This window comes from Plectrocnemia conspersa, unplaced genomic scaffold, assembly GCF_051122295.1.
Source record: "Plectrocnemia conspersa isolate PC_06_02 unplaced genomic scaffold, ASM5112229v1 ptg000003l, whole genome shotgun sequence".
NCBI classification, from domain to species: domain Eukaryota; kingdom Metazoa; phylum Arthropoda; class Insecta; order Trichoptera; family Polycentropodidae; genus Plectrocnemia; species Plectrocnemia conspersa.
In genome coordinates, this window is record NW_028277167.1 from 12002857 (window position 1) to 12022986 (window position 20130).

General features: G+C 32.5%; 1 protein-coding gene across 4 annotated transcripts in view; it reads left to right on the forward strand.

Annotated features, from left to right (window-relative positions):
- Window positions 1-20130, forward strand: part of MICAL-like (protein) — a 100910-nt gene that overhangs the window by 28314 nt on the left and 52466 nt on the right. For 2 of the 4 annotated variants that reach the window (XM_088182108.1, XM_088182110.1), the window contains exons 1-2: window positions 14948-15055; window positions 17518-17678. In XM_088182108.1, coding sequence (XP_088038234.1) covers window positions 15053-15055; window positions 17518-17678 — 164 coding nt within the window. In that variant the 5' untranslated portion in view covers window positions 14948-15052. Of the gene's footprint in view, window positions 1-14947; window positions 15056-17517; window positions 17679-20130 lie in introns of those variants that run through there. The other 2 variants (XM_088182109.1, XM_088182111.1) reach the window with 1 other exon arrangement.

The following is a 20130-nucleotide window of genomic DNA, read 5'->3' on the forward strand; positions in this document are numbered from 1 at the left end:
TATGACGCTAAAACTAATCGTTGCGGATAATACCGTATAACTAGCGTAACGTACGCTATCAGCAATTGCATTTATGAGATCGAATATGATATATACGTTGTATATATTGAATTTGTTGAGACCAAATAAAAATTCCCAATCTTCAAGTGTCCAGTCTCGATGTTAAGAATAACACATTTTGAGTTTTCTTTGGCTAGATCTGAACACACCTTACAGATCTTTCTGAAAGACTGTATGGTACCTGTACGTAAAAATTAATTCTAAATATGGGATAATATACAATAGAAAAAACTAATTTTGAGAAATATTAATTTTCTGTAAAATATATATTCTGCTCTATGATAAATTTGAAACCATGTGGCTATTTTAAAATGCGCAATCAAAAATATACGCATTAAACGGACACTAGTCGCCTCAGGAACAGCAATACTTAATCTCGAAAAATCAATCTGACAAAATATGGATTTATAACCACCACCTCCCAAGATACAAATCTCTCCTCTGCGGTGCGTCGCGCCTCTTGGACGACTTTCGAATACCTTCCTTGCGGTTCTTCTCCACCTACCATTGTCCATTGTCTTCTCGGTCATATCTACTGCTAATTCATAAGTTACGGCAAGGGCTAGTAACGGATTCCGCGCCGTTATTCCGAGATAGCAAGGATACACCTCGCAAATAATAGCAAATTATAAAAAAGTAAACATCATTGCCAATAATTGTTTTACATAAGAGTGTTTCGATCATGCTTTTTAATTACCGTTACGTGGGGCACGCCTAGATGTCCGGCGAGATCACATGCTGCTAGGTAGCCGTAGGAAAAGGGGACAGGGTGACCCAAAACCGACGCGCTAATCGAACGGCGTACTTGTTATAGAAATTAGCATTGAATGGGCGCTAATTATGCGTTGCCTATTTGCTGTTATGAGAAAGTAAAGCTCATGTACATATAAACAAACGTTCGTGCGAGCAAGAAAAATAATGCAATTATGTAATATTTGCGTGGTATGCACTATTAACAAACACATGTTCAAATGTATTTTTTCTTAATCGTTTAAAGCATAGCAAATGGGACTTTCGATGATTTTTTTTGCGACACGCGAAAAATAATATCAATCAATAGAATATTCTGAAAATTTCTTTCTACAGATCGCTATTTTTAAGCATAAGCAAATAGCTTTTAAATATTCATTATTTTATTATTATATTATTATTACCAACTATTCGAATATATTCGTAAAGTTATGAAGAATCACTAACAAGTCTCGTTTGTCTTGTACAATACAAAATATAACTCATACTCAAACCATCTTACAAGAATGAAGCTTTTCTTAGATTTTAATATCTTGCCAAAAAATCTATCGTGTGCACTTCCTTGTCTTTTATATTCCTATACTGTTCTGATCTAAACATTGTATCAACTATAATTACGTGAGGGCGATTTGATTCTAACCGATAATGGTTTGTGATCACTTCGCAATTCAACGTTTACCATAGAGAGCCGCAGACTCAAAAGTCTGTCACGCAGACTAAAGTACTCTTCCATTATTGCAAGATCCGAGACGACCTAACTGTAACTTAATTAATTTGAAGGCATTGTGTCGCCCACGTACTCTATTATAGTACTGTACGTAGTACAAAGATTCGCGATTGCCGCCCACGTTTCGGCGAATTTTTGCGTTCACGCCCGATTTGCACCGTTAAATAATAGAGATGGAAAGCCATCTTCATCAGCGGCGTGAAGTGACGATATACATATTTCTCTTTGTCGTTTTAATCATCGCCAGATTTGGTCTATCCTTCTTGTATATTACTGATATTACTCTTCCTCGAAATCCTTGGAGGTCCACATCACCAACAGTCTAGGCTTCTTCTAGAGCTTTGCATTATTTGCTGTCCAATGTATTTATACAATTAATTTTATCGGTAACTAATACCTGAAAATCTTGGATACTATGATGCATGTGGGATCATAGTATCCAAGATTTATTCCTCAACACAATCTACAAGTATCCGAGATACTTGTAGATTGTGTTGAGCTTGTTCTAACGCCTAGTACATATTTTGTCTTCCCTTTTTTTAGTGCGTCATGTCTTAACTTGGGGGAAAATATGGGAATTGTCTCCACGGACGCCGCTGGTCTTTATTGTTTTTGCTCAACTGTGAATCGTGATGATCAATCCATCCACATATAATATAAAGACAGACTAAAAGTCCCGCTAGCCGCCACAAGGCCGCTTTGTAATCAATCAATCAGCCGCTGCTTGACGAGGTCGCGTTCGGATGGTGGTAGAGGCTCTCAGCTGATCGTCTCTTCCGGTTATTCTGGAGTATATGAACTTGTTTTTTGTAGTAACAAATCATAGTTAGTTGACAGGGACATCATTTGGGGAGGGTTAAGTGGGGTCATTTGCTCCCTTGATTTTGACCAAAAAATGTATGGCATTTAATTAAAATACTAAGAATATGAATGAAACCTAAATATTAAAAACTGAAATGACGTTTCTGATTTTAAACCAGAAATTCTAGAATCCATAAAGTCCCGAATCTATCCCGAAAATATTTTTTTTAAATATGTTATTTCAGTGAAATCATATCGAAATACATTTTCACCGGTAGATATATATTCTTACTAGTAAACATATAATTTATCTAACAGGTGATAGTAATGTATACATTTACATGCTCATCATTATTTATTTACAGGCAATGTATAAATGTTACAGTGAATGTGTATTTTTCTGTGAAGTTATATATTTCAGTAGTAAAGACCAAATACATTTTAACCAGTAAATATATATTTCTACTAGCGAAAATAATTAATTTATTTTACTACTTTTTTTATGTCACCTATTTCTAATTTTATGCTTTATATATATATTAGGGGCAGGGGGCATGTGGGGGCATTCGCCCCCCCCCCCCCTCTTAAATTTGGCCAGAAAAATGCATGTCTTGTCTGGTATCTCTTTAGACTTTAAAATTACTAGGTGATACGATATTTTACCCACAACGATTCACACACATATAAAAAATTAGTTCAATTCCTAATATCTCATTTTATAATGCATACTTACACATCGTAGCTAAGTTAGCAATCGCCGATAAAGACGACGATGCAAACACGTACTGACCACCGTTAAACCGGCTCTATTCGAACGTGAAAATTAGCAACGATTTTGACCCTTAGTCTTAGGAGAAAAAGCCGTTTTAGTCGGAGGGGAAAAAAGACAATTGATAGCCATTACGAATAACGTTATTCCAATGGCTTTGTTTAGTCTCGTTTTTTTTTAAATCTTTTTAGCCGATAGCGAAAACGTGTTCTAATGATGAGAACCCACCATTAATATAATTTATAATATAATATAGTTAAAACAGTGACCTTGCCGAATAACTGTATTTCTCCAGCTTCTCTTTCCTAGCCATTTGTCTGATGAGATCGGATGTGATAGTAAATATTTAACATGCCGAGCGTATATGGGTCGCCTCAGACTTGTTTTGTATGAATATTGATGAGTTATAAAATATTTATTATTAATTTTCTAGCGAAACATTATTAATAAATTTATATCGTTTTACATATATATTCGCTAAATTTGCACAAATCAAAGTCATACTTTCATAATCTAATTAAGCTTTAACATAGTTTGCATTGACCTTAGTATGGTAGCAATTAAACTCTTACGATCTTTTAGCAAGCAACCGTGTAGTTATTATTATATATAATAATATTTTACTTTCTATTTGTATTACAATAGTATGTTATGTATATATAGATTATATTAATTCATATGAATATAGATAGACGAGTGGTTTACGTTGCTGAATATTGACCTGAAAATTATGGATTCTGGAAATGTTGTGGTCCATTTGGTAGAGACAGGATTAGCTGGCTCGTGAGGTCGGTCGACGAGAAGATTATTCTCTTATTGACCGACCGTGTGAAAATCAATTAAAATGTCTGCTTCTGCTTCTGAAGCATTTGAGCTTTGAGTATTATATATTAAAAATTAGTGGATGAATGTGGTTACGATGATTATTTTTGTAGTATTTTCTGGTTATGAAAATAAAAATGATTTTGAATCGTTATTGGTTGTTTGTTACATCTTTTTTAAAGGAGTAACATAAAAAGATTTGTAGTTTAAACAAATATACCTTTTCATTTTCTATATATTTATAGATGAGTGAAATAAAAATCTATATTAAATACTCAATATCGTCTCTAAAGATTTCCAGCAAAATTACGATTTACAACTTTTGCCCAATGAATTAAGTTGTCAACATAACCTTTTATAATATAATATTAAAAAAAGTTATTTGGAGTATAGTCTAAATTTTAGAGCATACTTCAGATCAATTTTTAACGTCTCAAAAATAGTACAATATTTAAAATATTTTAGAAAACCAGTTGAAAGCCTCAACAATAATTCAGAAAATATACTATGTTCATACACATGTGGTATATTCGATACATACAAAACATTTAACTCGCTGATTGTGTATCGTTAAAAACCTCTTTGCTATTATTAACACGCATTTTCCTCTCGAAAACACCATCGAACTGCAAATAACCGTTTTCCGGTCGATAAGAGCTAAACGATACGTTCAAAATGCCAGACGCGTTCTATTTATTTTTTACTATTATTACAATATTAAAATAAGCTTAACCGTTAGCGTTCTTATCAATGCTACATCCTTTACGTTTTAATTATGCTTGTTTAATCTAAACCGACGTCTGTTATTTTATTTTTGTCTAGAGGCGAATCGGTCGTCGTACTTTCGTACGTGTTTAATAATAGTTATAAAAAACACCGATCGTGTTATTTATTTTATGTATGTTATATTATGATAAAAATGAAAATTATCTGATAAATGAATGCGAAAACACGGAAACGATTATAATCATTATATTATATAATAAATACATAAAAATTGAAACCATTAACTTTGAAAAATATAAACTGAAATAACTTTTCCTTATAATCGAGAAACATCGCTTTATAATATGCCCCCTTTTTCAATGAATATTTTATGGCTATGTGTCAAATTTTGATCCCAAACTTATTTCGTTCAGACTGAAATGTTATTATGATATGCTAATATTTGCTATAATAAATAATTCTGAAATCTAAAAATTAGTATTTATATCCAAAATATAGAAGTTTAACAGTTACTTTGTTGAGTTATATTATATCAATATATCGTTACATGTAGCAAGTTAATCCATTAAATCCATACGTAATTAACGTAATCATGAAATACATTGCTTTACTAAGTTGCAATAAATCTATTTGAAATCCAGTTTAATATATTATAAAAGTTTTTAATACATGTAAATCTTTAATCGTTGACATTTTATTAGTTATAAATATATTTTTTAATATTTAGATGAGACATTAATTTCAGAATCAATTTTTTACAGGAGCTTGTTCGAGGCGTTTCCCTTAGTATTTATTTACATAATTTTTTAAACGCTTATAAGTGTATAAAATTATATCTACTTATAAATTATATTATTTATTATCGATAAGAGTTTTCCTTATATGATCTATTTAATTAAACGAGAAGGAAAACTTTTAAATATTTCTTGGTTTTTTCCCGATGGTAACTATTTTTTTGATTGATCATGTTATTTTTAATACAATAAATCATAAATTATAACCGTTACTTCATTGACAACTTTCACTATCGTGTCCAACAAATTCGAATTTGTTAATCATGATCTTACACGCATAGGTCATTGTTTAGATCTGGACCATTAATATTAATGACATTTAACACACGGCAACATATAAATACACACACAACATAACAACAAATCTCAAAACCCATTATTGGCAATCAATCGAAATAAATCTAAACGACGTGTATCTATTGAAACTAATTTGCTATCAATTCGAGTTGTGACATATCAACTTTATGAAAATAAAAATGCATAAATATAATTAAAGCATCGATCGTTGGTTGGGAAAGCGGTCGTAAAAAATAATTAATGGATGTTTTGATGAATCTTGTAAATGTCCTATTAAAACGCATGTACACGAGCAATCGAGCGTTTATTTTAGAAGCTTGTTTTTAAAGTGAAAACTTGCTTGCGTTTTTTCCGCACGAATACATTCTTCCATATTTTTGGTCATAGCCCGAGGTAAGAAAAATAATCGCGTTTTGATCAGAGTATAATCTGTGGACTTAAATTATTATACAAATAATTGCGATGATCTTTTTTGGCCATTTTTGCTCTCTGTGATAATAATAAGAGGCTGACATGCAAGAGATGAATTAATCAAGCGTTTAAAAACGTTTAACTTCAAAGATCATGTTTGGTTATCTTTCCATTCACGTGGTAACTAGAGCGTAATCATGTTCGATAGTATAGTGATATCAAAACAGTATTTTAATAGCTATTATGACAAGTAAATGATTTAATTGAATACTATCAATAAATTGCAAATTCTTGTACGTATTATTTTCATAACTTAATAGCGAACTTGCGAAAGTGCGTGTGAGATTTATATCGCAAATATAGCTGTACTTTCATCATAATTTATGCACGCATAGAAAATTATTGTAAGTGGATGAAAATGTAATAGCTTCATACGCTTCGTTTAATGGATACTTATTTTACTATATACTACTTGCAACAGCTACCAACCACCAAGTTGATAATGATGATGATGATGATGATCGAAAGTCAATATAGTTATCTCAACAAGAATTTTATCGATAACTGGTGACTACAGTATTGAAAGAAAATCTGATAGAAAGCGAAGCATATTAAATAAATATTGAACTGTGTTAAAACATTTTTGGTTCAGATATATCATAACGTTCTAAATCTACACAATGTTTAACAATAATCTAATTATTATGCTACTACCAAAATGTAAGGGGTCTCAACACAAAAACTGTAGAGTGTTTTTCTGCCGTCGCTGCCCAGGATCATGATCTGATCGCCCTATCAGAAACTTGGTTAAGTGATTCAGTGAGTGATGCTGAGATTTTTGATGATCGATATCTGATGTTCAGAAGAGACCGAGGCACCAGAGGAGGAGGCGTTCTGTTGGCGGTTCGCAGCGACCGTGTCCGCTCAGCATGCCGATTAGAACGTTTACACACCATCGGAGAGCACATTTGGGTCGAGATTGACTTTTTAAACGGAGAACAACTGTATGTGTGTGTTGTATATTTTCCGCCAATGCAGGCACGTGAAGTAAGTGATGTCTTTTTTCACACTTTAATGTCTAACAGTGATTTTTTAATTGGCAAAAATATAATCATTTTAGGTGATTTCAATATTCCGTCCGCCCCATATTTGCGTGCGGAGATTGATTTCACCATTTCATTATTTAATTTATCTGATATTAATTGTGTCAATAATATTTATAATAAAAAACTTGATGTAATTTTAACGAACATATATGCTAATTGCGATGACGTCACGAGAAGTAATTATGTCCTCGTTAAAGAGGATAATTATCATCCGGCACTCGTAGTTGGCATTAGGTTCAAACAGACAAATTCACGTCCATTTATAAATGAAAAAGTATGTAAGAATATACTGTATGGATGGAAGTTTAGGGAAGTGGATTTTGACCACCTCAATGGTTTGCTGTCTCGTACGGATTGGACACAATTGTATCAAACAATTGATGTTAGTTCTGCTCTTGATGTTTTTTATAAATTAATTTATGGTATTTTTGATGAATGTTTTTCCAGAAGATATCCAACGACTAGTAGAATTTATCCAATATGGTTCTCGAATGAGGTAATTACAATTCTTAGAAAGAAACATGTCATACATAAAATCTGGAAACGAACACGAAATTCTCTCATCTATGAAGAATTTCGTACTCTGCGATCGCGTGCAAAATTGATGATTTGCGATTGCCATCGAAACTATATTGGAGACTGTGAAAAGTCGATAATTTTAGATCCGAAAAAATTTTGGAAATTCGTTAACTCAAAACGCGATGGCCAATCCTTACTGTCATCGATGAGTTGGAACAACATCAATTTTGAAGGTTCTGAAGAGATTGCAGATGGATTTGCTAGGTATTTTCAAACCGTATACCATAATGATGGGTCACATTTAGAGTTTAATTCTAATTACGATGAGAATCTTCGTTCATGGTCATCTTTGTTATCAATCAAAACCTTTAGTTTGGTTGATATGGAATATGGATTTAGCAGACTAAAGTCCATTTTTACCTCGGGACCAGATTTTATTCCAGACTACATTCTGAAAGGATGCAAGTCTGGTATTTTACAGCCTCTAAAATTTATATTTAATTTAATTTTGAGATCCTCTTGTTTTCCAGAATTGTGGAAATGTTCAAAAGTCACTCCGATTCATAAAAAGGGTCCCAAATCTCAGATTGACAATTACAGGCCAATAGCTTTGATCTCATCACCTGCAAAATTATTTGAAATTGTTTTGCATAAATACATTTTTAATCATTGCAGGTGTATGCTTCTCGACCAACAACATGGCTTCCGTAAATCTCGATCCACTGTCACTAATCTAATGGTTTTGTCTAACTATGTTTCAAAATCATTGGACTCTGGTGTACAAGTGGACGTCATATACACAGACTTTGAAAAAGCATTTGATAAAGTTAACCATGCTTTACTTGTAAAAAAGTTATCTAATTTTGGGTTTTCTGAAGATCTCATAAATCTATTCTCAAATTACTTGACCAATAGATATCAATTCGTCAAGTATAATAACTCTTTTTCAGAACGATATAAGACCCCTACTGGAGTACCTCAAGGATCCAATTTGGGTCCATTGTTGTTTTTATTGTTCATTAATGACATAGAAACAGCAATAGAGCATTCAGATTTTTTATTATATGCAGATGACTTGAAAATTTACAAGAAAATGCATTCGATTTCTGATTCCCTCGACCTACAGGAGGATCTCAACTCTATATGGAAATGGGCTTGCTATAACCAATTGCCTTTCAGTGTAAAGAAATGTCACACAATTTCATTTTCAAGGTCGTTAACGCCGGCAAAATATTCATACCATCTAGGTGGATATTTTCTGGAAAGGTTTTCTTCAACTAAGGATTTAGGAGTGACTTTCGAAGAACGTTGGAAATTTAGCCAGCACATTGCAGAGACTCATAGCAAATCCTTAAAAATGCTCGGTTTTATCTTGAGAAATGCGCGTTACTTTAGGAATACTTTAGTATTGCGCACTCTTTATGATACTCTAGTCCGCAGCATACTAGAAACTAGCTCCATCATTTGGATCCCAGGCGTAATGAGTCAATGTAATGAATTGAAGCTGGAAAAAGTACAACGTAAATTTCTTCGATATTTATACTTGAAGGAATACGGGTATTATCCGTTCTTGTTTCCTAGTGCTTTTATTTTGGGAGCCCTGGGATACGTTTCTTTGTCGACTCGCAGAAGTGTTTATGTAATTAAACACTTCTGGAAATTGCTCAAGGGCATCGTAGACAATCCTTCAGTGCTCGAGCAGCTTCAAATGTGGGCTCCTGAAGGTGGATATAGTTCTCGGTCGCGTCCACTATTCTTGCCTGTTAAGTGTAGAACTGGAGCACTTGCCAACTCTTCTCTGGCCAAGGCCATTTATCTGCTCAATTCTGTCCATAGTAATATTGACATTTTCTCTTGTACTTATGGAGTTTTGGTTCAATTCGTATGGGACAATGCACACCTGTTGAGGTGATTTGTGTCTGTTGTTTTGTCTTGTTTATATTTGTATGTATTATTATGTATTAGTACTTTTGACTATCGTGACGCATTAGGTTTGCCTGTCAGGTCACGATGGTTATAATTTTAATAAATAAATAAATAAATAAATAAATAATATGATAAAAATATTAGATTTGGCTTATCTTAGTTATTAGTTCTGCTATAATTGTATTGTTATACAATTCATTCTTGACATTGAAAAGATAATTATATTATGAAAAATATAAGAACCATTGTGTTTTGTGCTCGCCTTTAATTAACTCAGGGTGATTGACCCATCGTATATCATGGGTTTTAACATAACTGTTTCAGAACACACCTGTAGTAAGTACACCGTGCTTGTGCGAAAGTGACAGGTGAAACAAGCTCTGTCGCTTCGCAAAACATTGTCGTTTTCTAAGACTTTGCGAGTGCAAAAAAACATCAACAAACCATAATGATTGATAGATAGGTTTTCCAACTGCATCACGGACAACCATCTAAGTATAGACTCTCTTTTCAACGGTGAAAACGCGTCCAATTACAATTGCGAAAGCGCACTTAACCTTATTCGGGATGCAGACTGATTTTAAGATTTTGTACTGAAAAAACCTGCTTTCTAAAATGTGATGTATGCATCGGCTGTAAGAGATAAAAATATCTTGATCGACGTGCGTAGCAAATCTGAAAGAGATCAGATAAAAAACTGCACTAATCCAATCAAATGAAATAATTAGAAAGCTTATACATACAGATATATTATATATAGTATAATTATGAATTTGATATTATAGGACATTAATAATTTGATACAAGCTGTTTAACTTGTATAGATAATCATATTATTTATGATATTTCTACTATTAAATCACTACATTTATATTTTAATAAACCACTAAAAAATGAGTCCATGCTATAAATTGAAACTAGGAACGTTTAACTTGAGATTTTATATGCATTCCCACAGTATTATTAAATGCTTAAATTACTTAAATAACTGATCGTAATGTGTTTAAGGACTGCTTTTAACCCTTTGGACGCGATAGTCGACTACAGTCGCTCAATTGATTTTTTTATCTCTTTACGCAAAAAATCAGTAAAAAAAAATGTTTTTAAGAAATTTTTTTTTATGAATAAACATAAGATATCATTTTAAATAAATTAAAATTAAAAAATCAGAACATTTAAACACAGAACCAAAGTAAAATTTGAATTTAAAAAAAAAAAAAATTATATTTATTTTTGATTAACGCGTCCAAAGGGTTAAATGCATATTTTTATATTTGGTAAATGATATTTGGGAAACTTGCATATTGCAAGTTTACCAAATATCATGTGTAACAAAAATATAAGTTTAATGGTGGATATGATTGACATGTTATTATATGTATTTTTATATAATAATTAGAAAAATTATATTTCATAAAGGACAAATGTGAATTAACCGCAAATACTTGTTAGTATAAAAAACAACGTAAATCAACAACTATTTTCTTAACACGTTCTTGTCGTAAACTATATATTTAAATCGCTATAGAAAGGTTCAGTCAAAGTATTATTAATCTTTTTTAGTGATTCCGATCATTTTCGAAAAATTTGAGTTTGATTAATATTTTATACAAAACTTACTCATTTAAAAAAAATGTAAGGATATTAACACTCATGGTTCGCTATTTTCGTTGAATTTTAAATGTATATATTTTTATAATAAGAGGTTATTGAAAAAAGTTTAAGTTATTAGTACGTTCGCCCGATATTTTTACATGCATAAGTTACATTATTTAAACGGACGGACTGACTTTATAGTTTTGCTATCACGTGAAAACGCGCGAGCGGACCATAATGTGCCAACATATTTTTACGTTCGAGGCATTTTAATTTTAATAGAATTACCAATAGTAACTTGTTTAACATACATTATTCGATGCAAAATAATTAACTAAACCACACAAATTTACTTATCTTTCAATTTAAACTAGGCATAAAATTAAACCAAGGTAAAACTTAACAATATGCTATTATAGCATTATAATATCTTCTTGTCTTTATGCTACTTTCCAAAGCCAGTAAACTGGATTTTTTACTGTCAAAATAAACTCCCAATATAATACGTACAAGGTGCAATAAAATCGAACGCCTCCATTTCTCAAGACTTCCAAGAATTCGGCGAAGGATCGAGACAATATTGTTCGTAGGTGACATCACCATCGTCGAATATTTTGCACTCGATGTCACCTCGATTCGTGGAAGGTACTGCATATTGGTTACCAATAAAAGTTGGGATTCGGATAAAGGCACGGCTCGAGTTCCCAAGAGTCGCTTTTATTGATCTTGATTAAAACAAAATCGATACTCAGGTGTTGCTACACCACCATGCACGAAAGCTGATTAAAAAGTTCCCGAATACTAGCAGATCAATACAACATATGCCAATCAGCCCCTAATATAACCATCAATCGCAATCGCTAACTTACCATTGTCGCCAAAACATAAATTGATCAATCAAATATCTCACAAGAGATATTGGGAAAGAAGAGATCCAGGCTAATAAAAATAAAAGCAGTTGCTGAAATTCATCACCAACGTGTTAATGTTTTAGGCAGTGCCATTATAAACAGACAAATGGTGTCGTGATATTAAATAATGAAGAAGTTCATAATGAAGAAATTAGTGAAAGGCTCATTTCAAAAAAAAAATCCTCAACAACTGCATTGAGGTTCATGATAACTAGATTACTAGTCAGTTGCAGACTGAATCTGTAGACAAGATTGAATAGGTTGTAAAGTAATTATAAAATATAAGTTTGAGAACTTTTCGAACAACCCACGTGTGCCATGGATGCAGTTTCACACGTTTCTCTCACCTCTCGCAATGGTTTCAATTGTTCTTCTCGGCCTTCTGGAAAGTGGACTCTTTGACCGCAAGCGGCCCGTTTCAAACGCATTTTATTGCCCAACCCGGCCATATTAAACGTCGATAATATCAATAAGAAAACGACACAGATATCGAGCCTCCTAAATGCCCTTGGGCGCATTACAATTTTTTCGTCTGGAGAAATTCTACACCGCAATAAAAACGAAAGTTTCGTATGCAAGCTCGCTACTCTATAAAAATATTGACTAAGATTATACGATTATTAGATGATTACATTACATTCATAATATACATAGAAGGTTGTGCGACGTCGAACAGTCGGGGGCACCCGTTTATGAGCTCGAAACGAGACCTGGTTTCGATATAATAAATCTACCGATGTAGTTTAAAAACTGCTCAAATGGTAATTAAATTGTGGTCGCAATACAGGACAGACGTTGTACATAGAAGATCATTAAATATTTTAATGCGTCTGTGTTAAAGGAAAGGCAATGACCGCGCGGTAGACCTTGTTGGCTTTGCCAAGTTCTCGATGTCAATTAAGCGATTTATTGAGGAATATCGTTGTTAAAACTGCTTTTAATAGCAACGTAGAGAGGTTATACAAGTCATACTTTATCCCCCTATGGACAAAGCCTGATTAGGATAGAAACTTTTAGGAAAACTTTCTTATGACTTTCTACATATATAATACATACGTTCTTGCGGCAGCTGAAAATCTGGACTATTATAAGTAGGTACTCAAAACAACTATATTGATTTCCTATGACTAAACATGGCATTGGAATAACCTAATTAATAAAATAATAATAAAAAAAACAATATATCTTCTCATTCATATATCTAATAATGAAAGTTACGAGCAACATGATTTTCCTAGTTCCTCTTCATTGTATTACAATGCATAGGTACGACATACGTTTTTGTGGTTTAATGATTTCCTCTATTGACTCATACACATAAATAGCTTTGTATACTTATTATCAACTATTATAGAAGTAAATTCATATAGGTATCTATTATTTTGCATTGTGGCAATATTTTATATTACAATGAATATCAGTTGTATTTACAGCTTTATATTTAAGGATGTATCATTTTTTTTTCATACAATTAATATTTTGCCTTTGATATGCAACTTAAATGCATATTATTTGTTTACTGTATTGCTCTGTTGAATGATATATTTAAGTAGGTCATTTAATTTATGTTTATTAACTCACTATCAACGCTAAGTAACTATTGTGATTATTTATGTCCTTATTATGGTAAAACATTGATAAATATTATAATTTGATTTCACGCTGGTAGATAATGCAATTCCTAAGATAATGCAATTTTGAGATACATATGTCATATCGTCCATATGGAATAGTTTCAATAAAAAATATTATTTATGGACTATAATATATCTCTCGTTAAATTATTATTATTATTGTGCAATTTTCCACTTACAGTTTGGGTAAATATCGCATGTAGATACTTGAGATTCTCGTAGCCTTGACTGCGTCTGCGTCAATTAATCCTGTCGAATGGATGACCAGTATAGACGTGAAGAGGGAAGCGGCTGCTTGCTCGGACTGCTCACCCAGTGCACAAAAATAAATCGCTGAAATTATTTTAAATAAACGATGTTTTTGTGCAAAATATATAGACTGTAAAGAAAAAGGTTTTTGTTAAATGTTCAGATTCGGCTGAAACCGAATGATATATATTTAATGTTAGCATAGTCTCTTACAGTAGAGCGATTCGATGATAGTCTCATGGTAACCATATATTTTACTATCTGCACCTCGTCACTTTTGTATGCATATTTTGGTAAGCTACTATTATATTCTTTGTTCTGTGGATACCATACAGTTGTTTTCGCCGCTGTTTTTTAGCGTTGATCTACATTTAATATTTGTAATTATAATATAATAAACAAATACTATGTAATTATTTTGATTCACTAAAATTTTTTTAATTCTTATAGTTAATTTGAATAACTATAAATTTTAAAATTATTGCTGAAATAAAATTGATAAGTATAGTATTAGTGTATGATATCTGAATGCATATCACGTTTTAACTGTAATGTGCTGATAGTATGAGAGGCTGAGGGGGGGGGCAAGTTTTTGCCTGGGGCGTTAAATAAGCTAGTGTCGGCCCTGCATAAACCATAGTGTTTTCAAAACGATCAAATTAGATCATGAATCAGCTGTCTCGTGTCACGCGCGTGCGCATGCGTTAATAAAATATTGCACAATTAACACAATATACAAATCGATTAATCGTAAAAGTGAACTAAAAAACGCATTATGACCGTGAACGCAGGCTGTTCGTCCGTCGGGTCGATAAGCGAGCGCCCTGCTTTATCCGCATACAGCCTGCCAGTCGCTCGCCGCTCGCGCTCCGCGTCGGGTTCCCGCTTCGTTTTCGTCGCGAAAAGCGTTCAAAATGCGCATCAAACGGTGCAATCGCACGCATAATTTATAAAATGGTGAGTACCGTCTCCTTACCTGATGATTTTACGTAACTCCCGCCGCAAATGTCAAACAGCGCCCCTTTTAGGTTATGTATACTGTATACATATACGCGAGTGGCGGACGACTTAACGGAATCGGCGTTTTTTGTCCGTCGGTCAGTACAATGATACGAACGTGCCTATTTTGAGTGGTCGTCGTTGAAAAAAGTAAATTAATTTTCAAGTTGTTTATTTACAAAAGCGATCCGTCACCCGATGTGAATGTCATTCGCGCCAGCGGAGATAACACGCACTTTTACGACCATGTGTTTCGACGCTCACGCATAGAAAGTGCTGCGCTCTATATTTCCAATTTAAATACTATTTTAATTAATTAATCATGCCCGATTTTTTCCTTGTTATGGTCGCTCGGGAACTGTCAAATCGATGCAATGCACCATTTTGAATGCGAGATTAGGGTTGCTAACAGAATCGAATACATTTGTTTAATCAATTTCATAGTGACGTTTACCCGGTGGATCGAATGATTCGCAGAGTGGAGGGAGGAGTGTAATTTGTCTTGTACGAAAGGAAGAAACAGTAAATTTGTTCTCTTGATATTTTCTTCAGGGTGTATTTAGACAATCTATATGATTTGAATCAACCTCTGCATCTCAGACCCTTTTATATATGTATATATATTAAACACATTATCATAAAAGATAAACTATTATTATTAAACCCTTTTTACAAGGAAAAAGTACACTTTTTAATTATTATATATAATTATTGCCCAAGGATATCTCAATTTTAATATCAGGAGGGTGTCCCAAGTAATGTGCCTTATGAATGCGAAGAAATGATGCTACGACTTTTCTTAGTAAAAATATAGACAGTGACTCATTAATTACTGTTTAATACATTGTAATGAATAAGAAAAATTGTAGAAATTTCATATCAAAAATCATTCTGAAATAAAATTACGTAAAGAATTCGACTACTATGACCAAATTGTTAAAATCATAAAATTTCTCACTACACAGTTGAAAGATCTTCTCACTTGTCTTTAAAAATAGCATGATAATGAAGGGGAAGGTGTCATTTCACAAAACATGCTGTGCGAACAACAATCGGGATTAAGAGAAAAACATTCCACAGAGACTGCATTGCAAGTAGTGGTGATAAATGATTGGCTGTTGGCCAAGGATAGGATCAAAATTATTGGACCACTTTTCTTAGATTTCAAGAGAGCTTTCGAAACAACAGAATAATAATGTTAAATAATTTAGTGATTAAAAGTATAAGTAAATAGTTTTAAGGTGGTTTAATAAGTACATATTTAAAAAAGTGAAAGCAAAAAGTTAAAATAAGTTATGCTTATTTCAAAGAAAAAATAATATATCTCACGGTTATTAAGATTATTGGTGATTATAATATATATTAATGATATAATTAATAATATAGAAAAATGTTAAATAAATTATGTAAGTTTGCAGATGACTGATTTATTGCATAGGTGTTAAAGTAATTGTAGATAACTTAAGTAACAAATATAGTAAGATAGAAAGATGATTAAAAAATAATGGACTAAAACTAAATGAGCATAAAACTAAATGCATATTTAATAATTATAAAGATAATAATATAAAAATAGTTATAGATAACTCAATTATAGAAATAATTGATAATATAAAATATTTAGGAGTAATTGTAGATAAAAAATAAATTCTAATGAACATTGTAATTGCGTAATAAAAAATAGGTATTTATGTATTATGTGAAATATATTAAGTTTAAACACAGTAAAATTTACAACAGTATTATTTTGCAACAATATTTATGCTTACTAAATTGAATAAAACGATGTTTCAAAAATTTCAAAATAGGGCAATGAGAGTAGTTTTAAATAAAAATAGATTTGCTAGTTATAGAAAAATGATTGATAGATTTGAATGGTTGGATGTTCAAGAAATATTGAAGATGATTTTTTTAATATTTATATATAAGTTATAAAATAATACGTTACCAGAATATTTTAATTAGTATTTAATAAGAAATAAAGAAAAAATAGATTTCAGAAAAAAACATTTTCAATACAAATTTGATACAAAGCTGCAATTTGTACGTTTTATATTATAATTTAATTTATATTGGTGGTTTATACGAGATGTAAATATAAAAGTGCGATATTTTTTAAATACAGCTGTATTGTATATAGTGTCGCGATAACAATAATTATTTTTCGTCGTGTTCTTAAATTACATCAAAATACAGCTACATAGTTACCAAGAGTTCAATCTAGTTACCAAGACCTCAAACCCTCCTTGAAAGCTTTCGCGATAGACTGAACTCGAATTTCATATAATACTTTAGAACCTCCTCGTTCAATTTTCATCTGTCTAATATTCAAAAGTCATATATTATTAAATGTATTCATAACTCATTTTTTGTATTGTATTCAAAAGTAATTTATTTATATTCTTTTATTTTTGCTTCAGGCTACAGAGATGGGCGAACGCCGCGGAACGAAGGCCCTCGAGCTATGGTGCCGCCGCATCACCGAGGGATACCCAGGAGTCAAAGTGGACAACATGACCACGTCTTGGAGAGACGGACTAGCGTTCTGCGCCCTGATCCACCACTTCAGGCCCGACCTCATGTGAGTGTTCCGTTACCGCGTATTACGAATTGGAATAGTAATCGCCCGTTAATTTATCGTGACCCCTTGCCATCTCGGTAGGTGGCCCCCCTCATAACCGCCATTAATCAGCTGTAAATTAAAAATTCCTCAAAAAAATCAACTCCATCAATTTAAACATTGAGTTTTTTTACATTACCGGCGGCCGCGCCTCTATGCGGCAGTTAATATGTTAAACAGTCGGTTAGTAAGACAATGCGTATTCCGAATCCCGAATGAAGGTAATTTTGCATACGCCGTAAATATTTACGACCTCTACGTGTCGCTAAATATACCCGTGTGTACATTTTTATAATGGTTAATTAAGGAAAAAATGGTGATCCATTGTTTTTGATTTTTGTTTAACACAATGAGCGCTGGCGAAAATGTTGCTCTTCTAGTTCGTTAAAAACTGATTGCGAAGCGGATATTCGCGAATTTGTGTGGCGTTTGTCATTGTCTTATAATTGAGCGTAGATAAAATCAGACTCGTTTATGACACATGGTTTAAATACACGGCTTTTGTATAAGAAATAATCGTTAATTTGATTAGAATATACAAATTGATTGAAAGGATATTATTAAATAAAATATTATATGCGATACCATCTGCTACTAAAAATAATTGATAAAAAGCTGAGTTTTAAAAATAAACTTAATGTTACATTTGCTCTGCTCGGCCAATTGCTTTGAGGAAAATGGCTAATAAATATTATATATAATACCCAAATAGCTTACGTTGCACATAAAAATTCCCACACTCAATTTTTAGTGGGATCTAATGAAGCATTCAGAACAGTCTTCGGCACTTTCTGCAAGAATAGTCGTTTCATCTGGGCATCAAAAGTTATCTATGATTAAATTAACCTTTGCATAACATTAAACCGATTACATTGTTTGTTTTTTAAGCTGCTAACACGTCTTTATCTATTATCTGTTCATGCTTAATCGTAATTTGAAGTAAAGTGCGTTTTGAAACGACATTATCGCCTTCGTTAACTATGTTATTTTATGCACAATACGTGTTTTATTTATAATTCAACAAGTGTACGTTTTTTGTATTTACATACGTTCGTGTAAATAACTGACATGCTAGTTTTTTCATTATATAAATTACATCACGAGTTATTTCGTGGTAATTTTGTAAAATAAAATGATCAAGCAATTCGTGGAAAACGCATTTATTATATAGTACGCGAAGTATACCGTACAAACATTTTTATTATTGAAAAATATTTACGTGCCATAAAACCGCACGGACGTGAAGGTGTTTTTGGTATAAATTATCAAAAAAATGCATTTCTACATAATGGGAATGACCATCGCAGTTTATTTTGCAACTTGTGCACCGTAGAGTAGATTTTTTGCTTGCGTGACCGTCATGGACTTTATGAAATTTTCGTACTTGATATTTTTTTCATCTTCTAATACAGATATTTTGAACCCTTAGCTTATATAATAACATAGCGATTCAAAATTCAGTATGAGAAGAAAGAGGAACGGGATTCCGGATATAAAACGTTTTGGGGTATATTTGTGGTTCGCCGAAAAAAACATAATTTATCCTTTAAATTTAAAATAAACAAATACTAAATTAAAGTTTTATTGTAAATACATATTACACAAAAAAATGTAATCACTCGGGTCGCGGCATTCAAAGGGCGCAGTACCTGGCGGCGCAGGACCTCTGGCGATGCGGCATCTAAGGCACGCCCTGGCCCCGTCTATCTTCTGAAGGACGTAATGGCGCTGGTTCTTGATGGGTGGGCCTCTCTATGAAGGCCGAAACTCTGAGGGCGCCAATTGAGGCCCAACTATCTAAGGGCAAAGCCCCGGCGTCAAGCCTTCTTTGAGATGGACCCGTAGCAGTGTGTATTACAGAAAAAGCGTAGGCCTTATCTCGAATATGGTATCCCAAAACTTCATAGATTTAGACGACTTATCGAAATTTCCAAGTTTTTATCTTGTTCGGCATTTCACATTGCAGCCACAAAAAAGTATCGCCTTAAAATACATCAGTCTTGATCAATTACATATTTGTTAAATACGCTCTACACGGTTATGATGTATCAAAATTTCTCAGCAGCACAAGGGCTACACCAATTATTAATTTGTTCTATGGTAATCCACTTGGATTTGAATAATTTATTTAATCAATTCCTTTTGTCAGTTTAGTAAATTGTATATTTTTACATTATTTTTAAATCATTTTTTTTATTTTTAGCTTGTATGGATTAAAACAAAAAGTATTATATCTGTGGTAATAATGGAGAAGTGACTTACGTGGATAATATATATGGAATGTAATAAAACATATGGAATCTACGGACGGTACCATTTAAGTGTATATTTATGTGTGTATTTTTAATTTTCATAAGTAATTTTGATTCCTAAAATTATAATAAAATAAAAGTACATACATCTAATACGACGG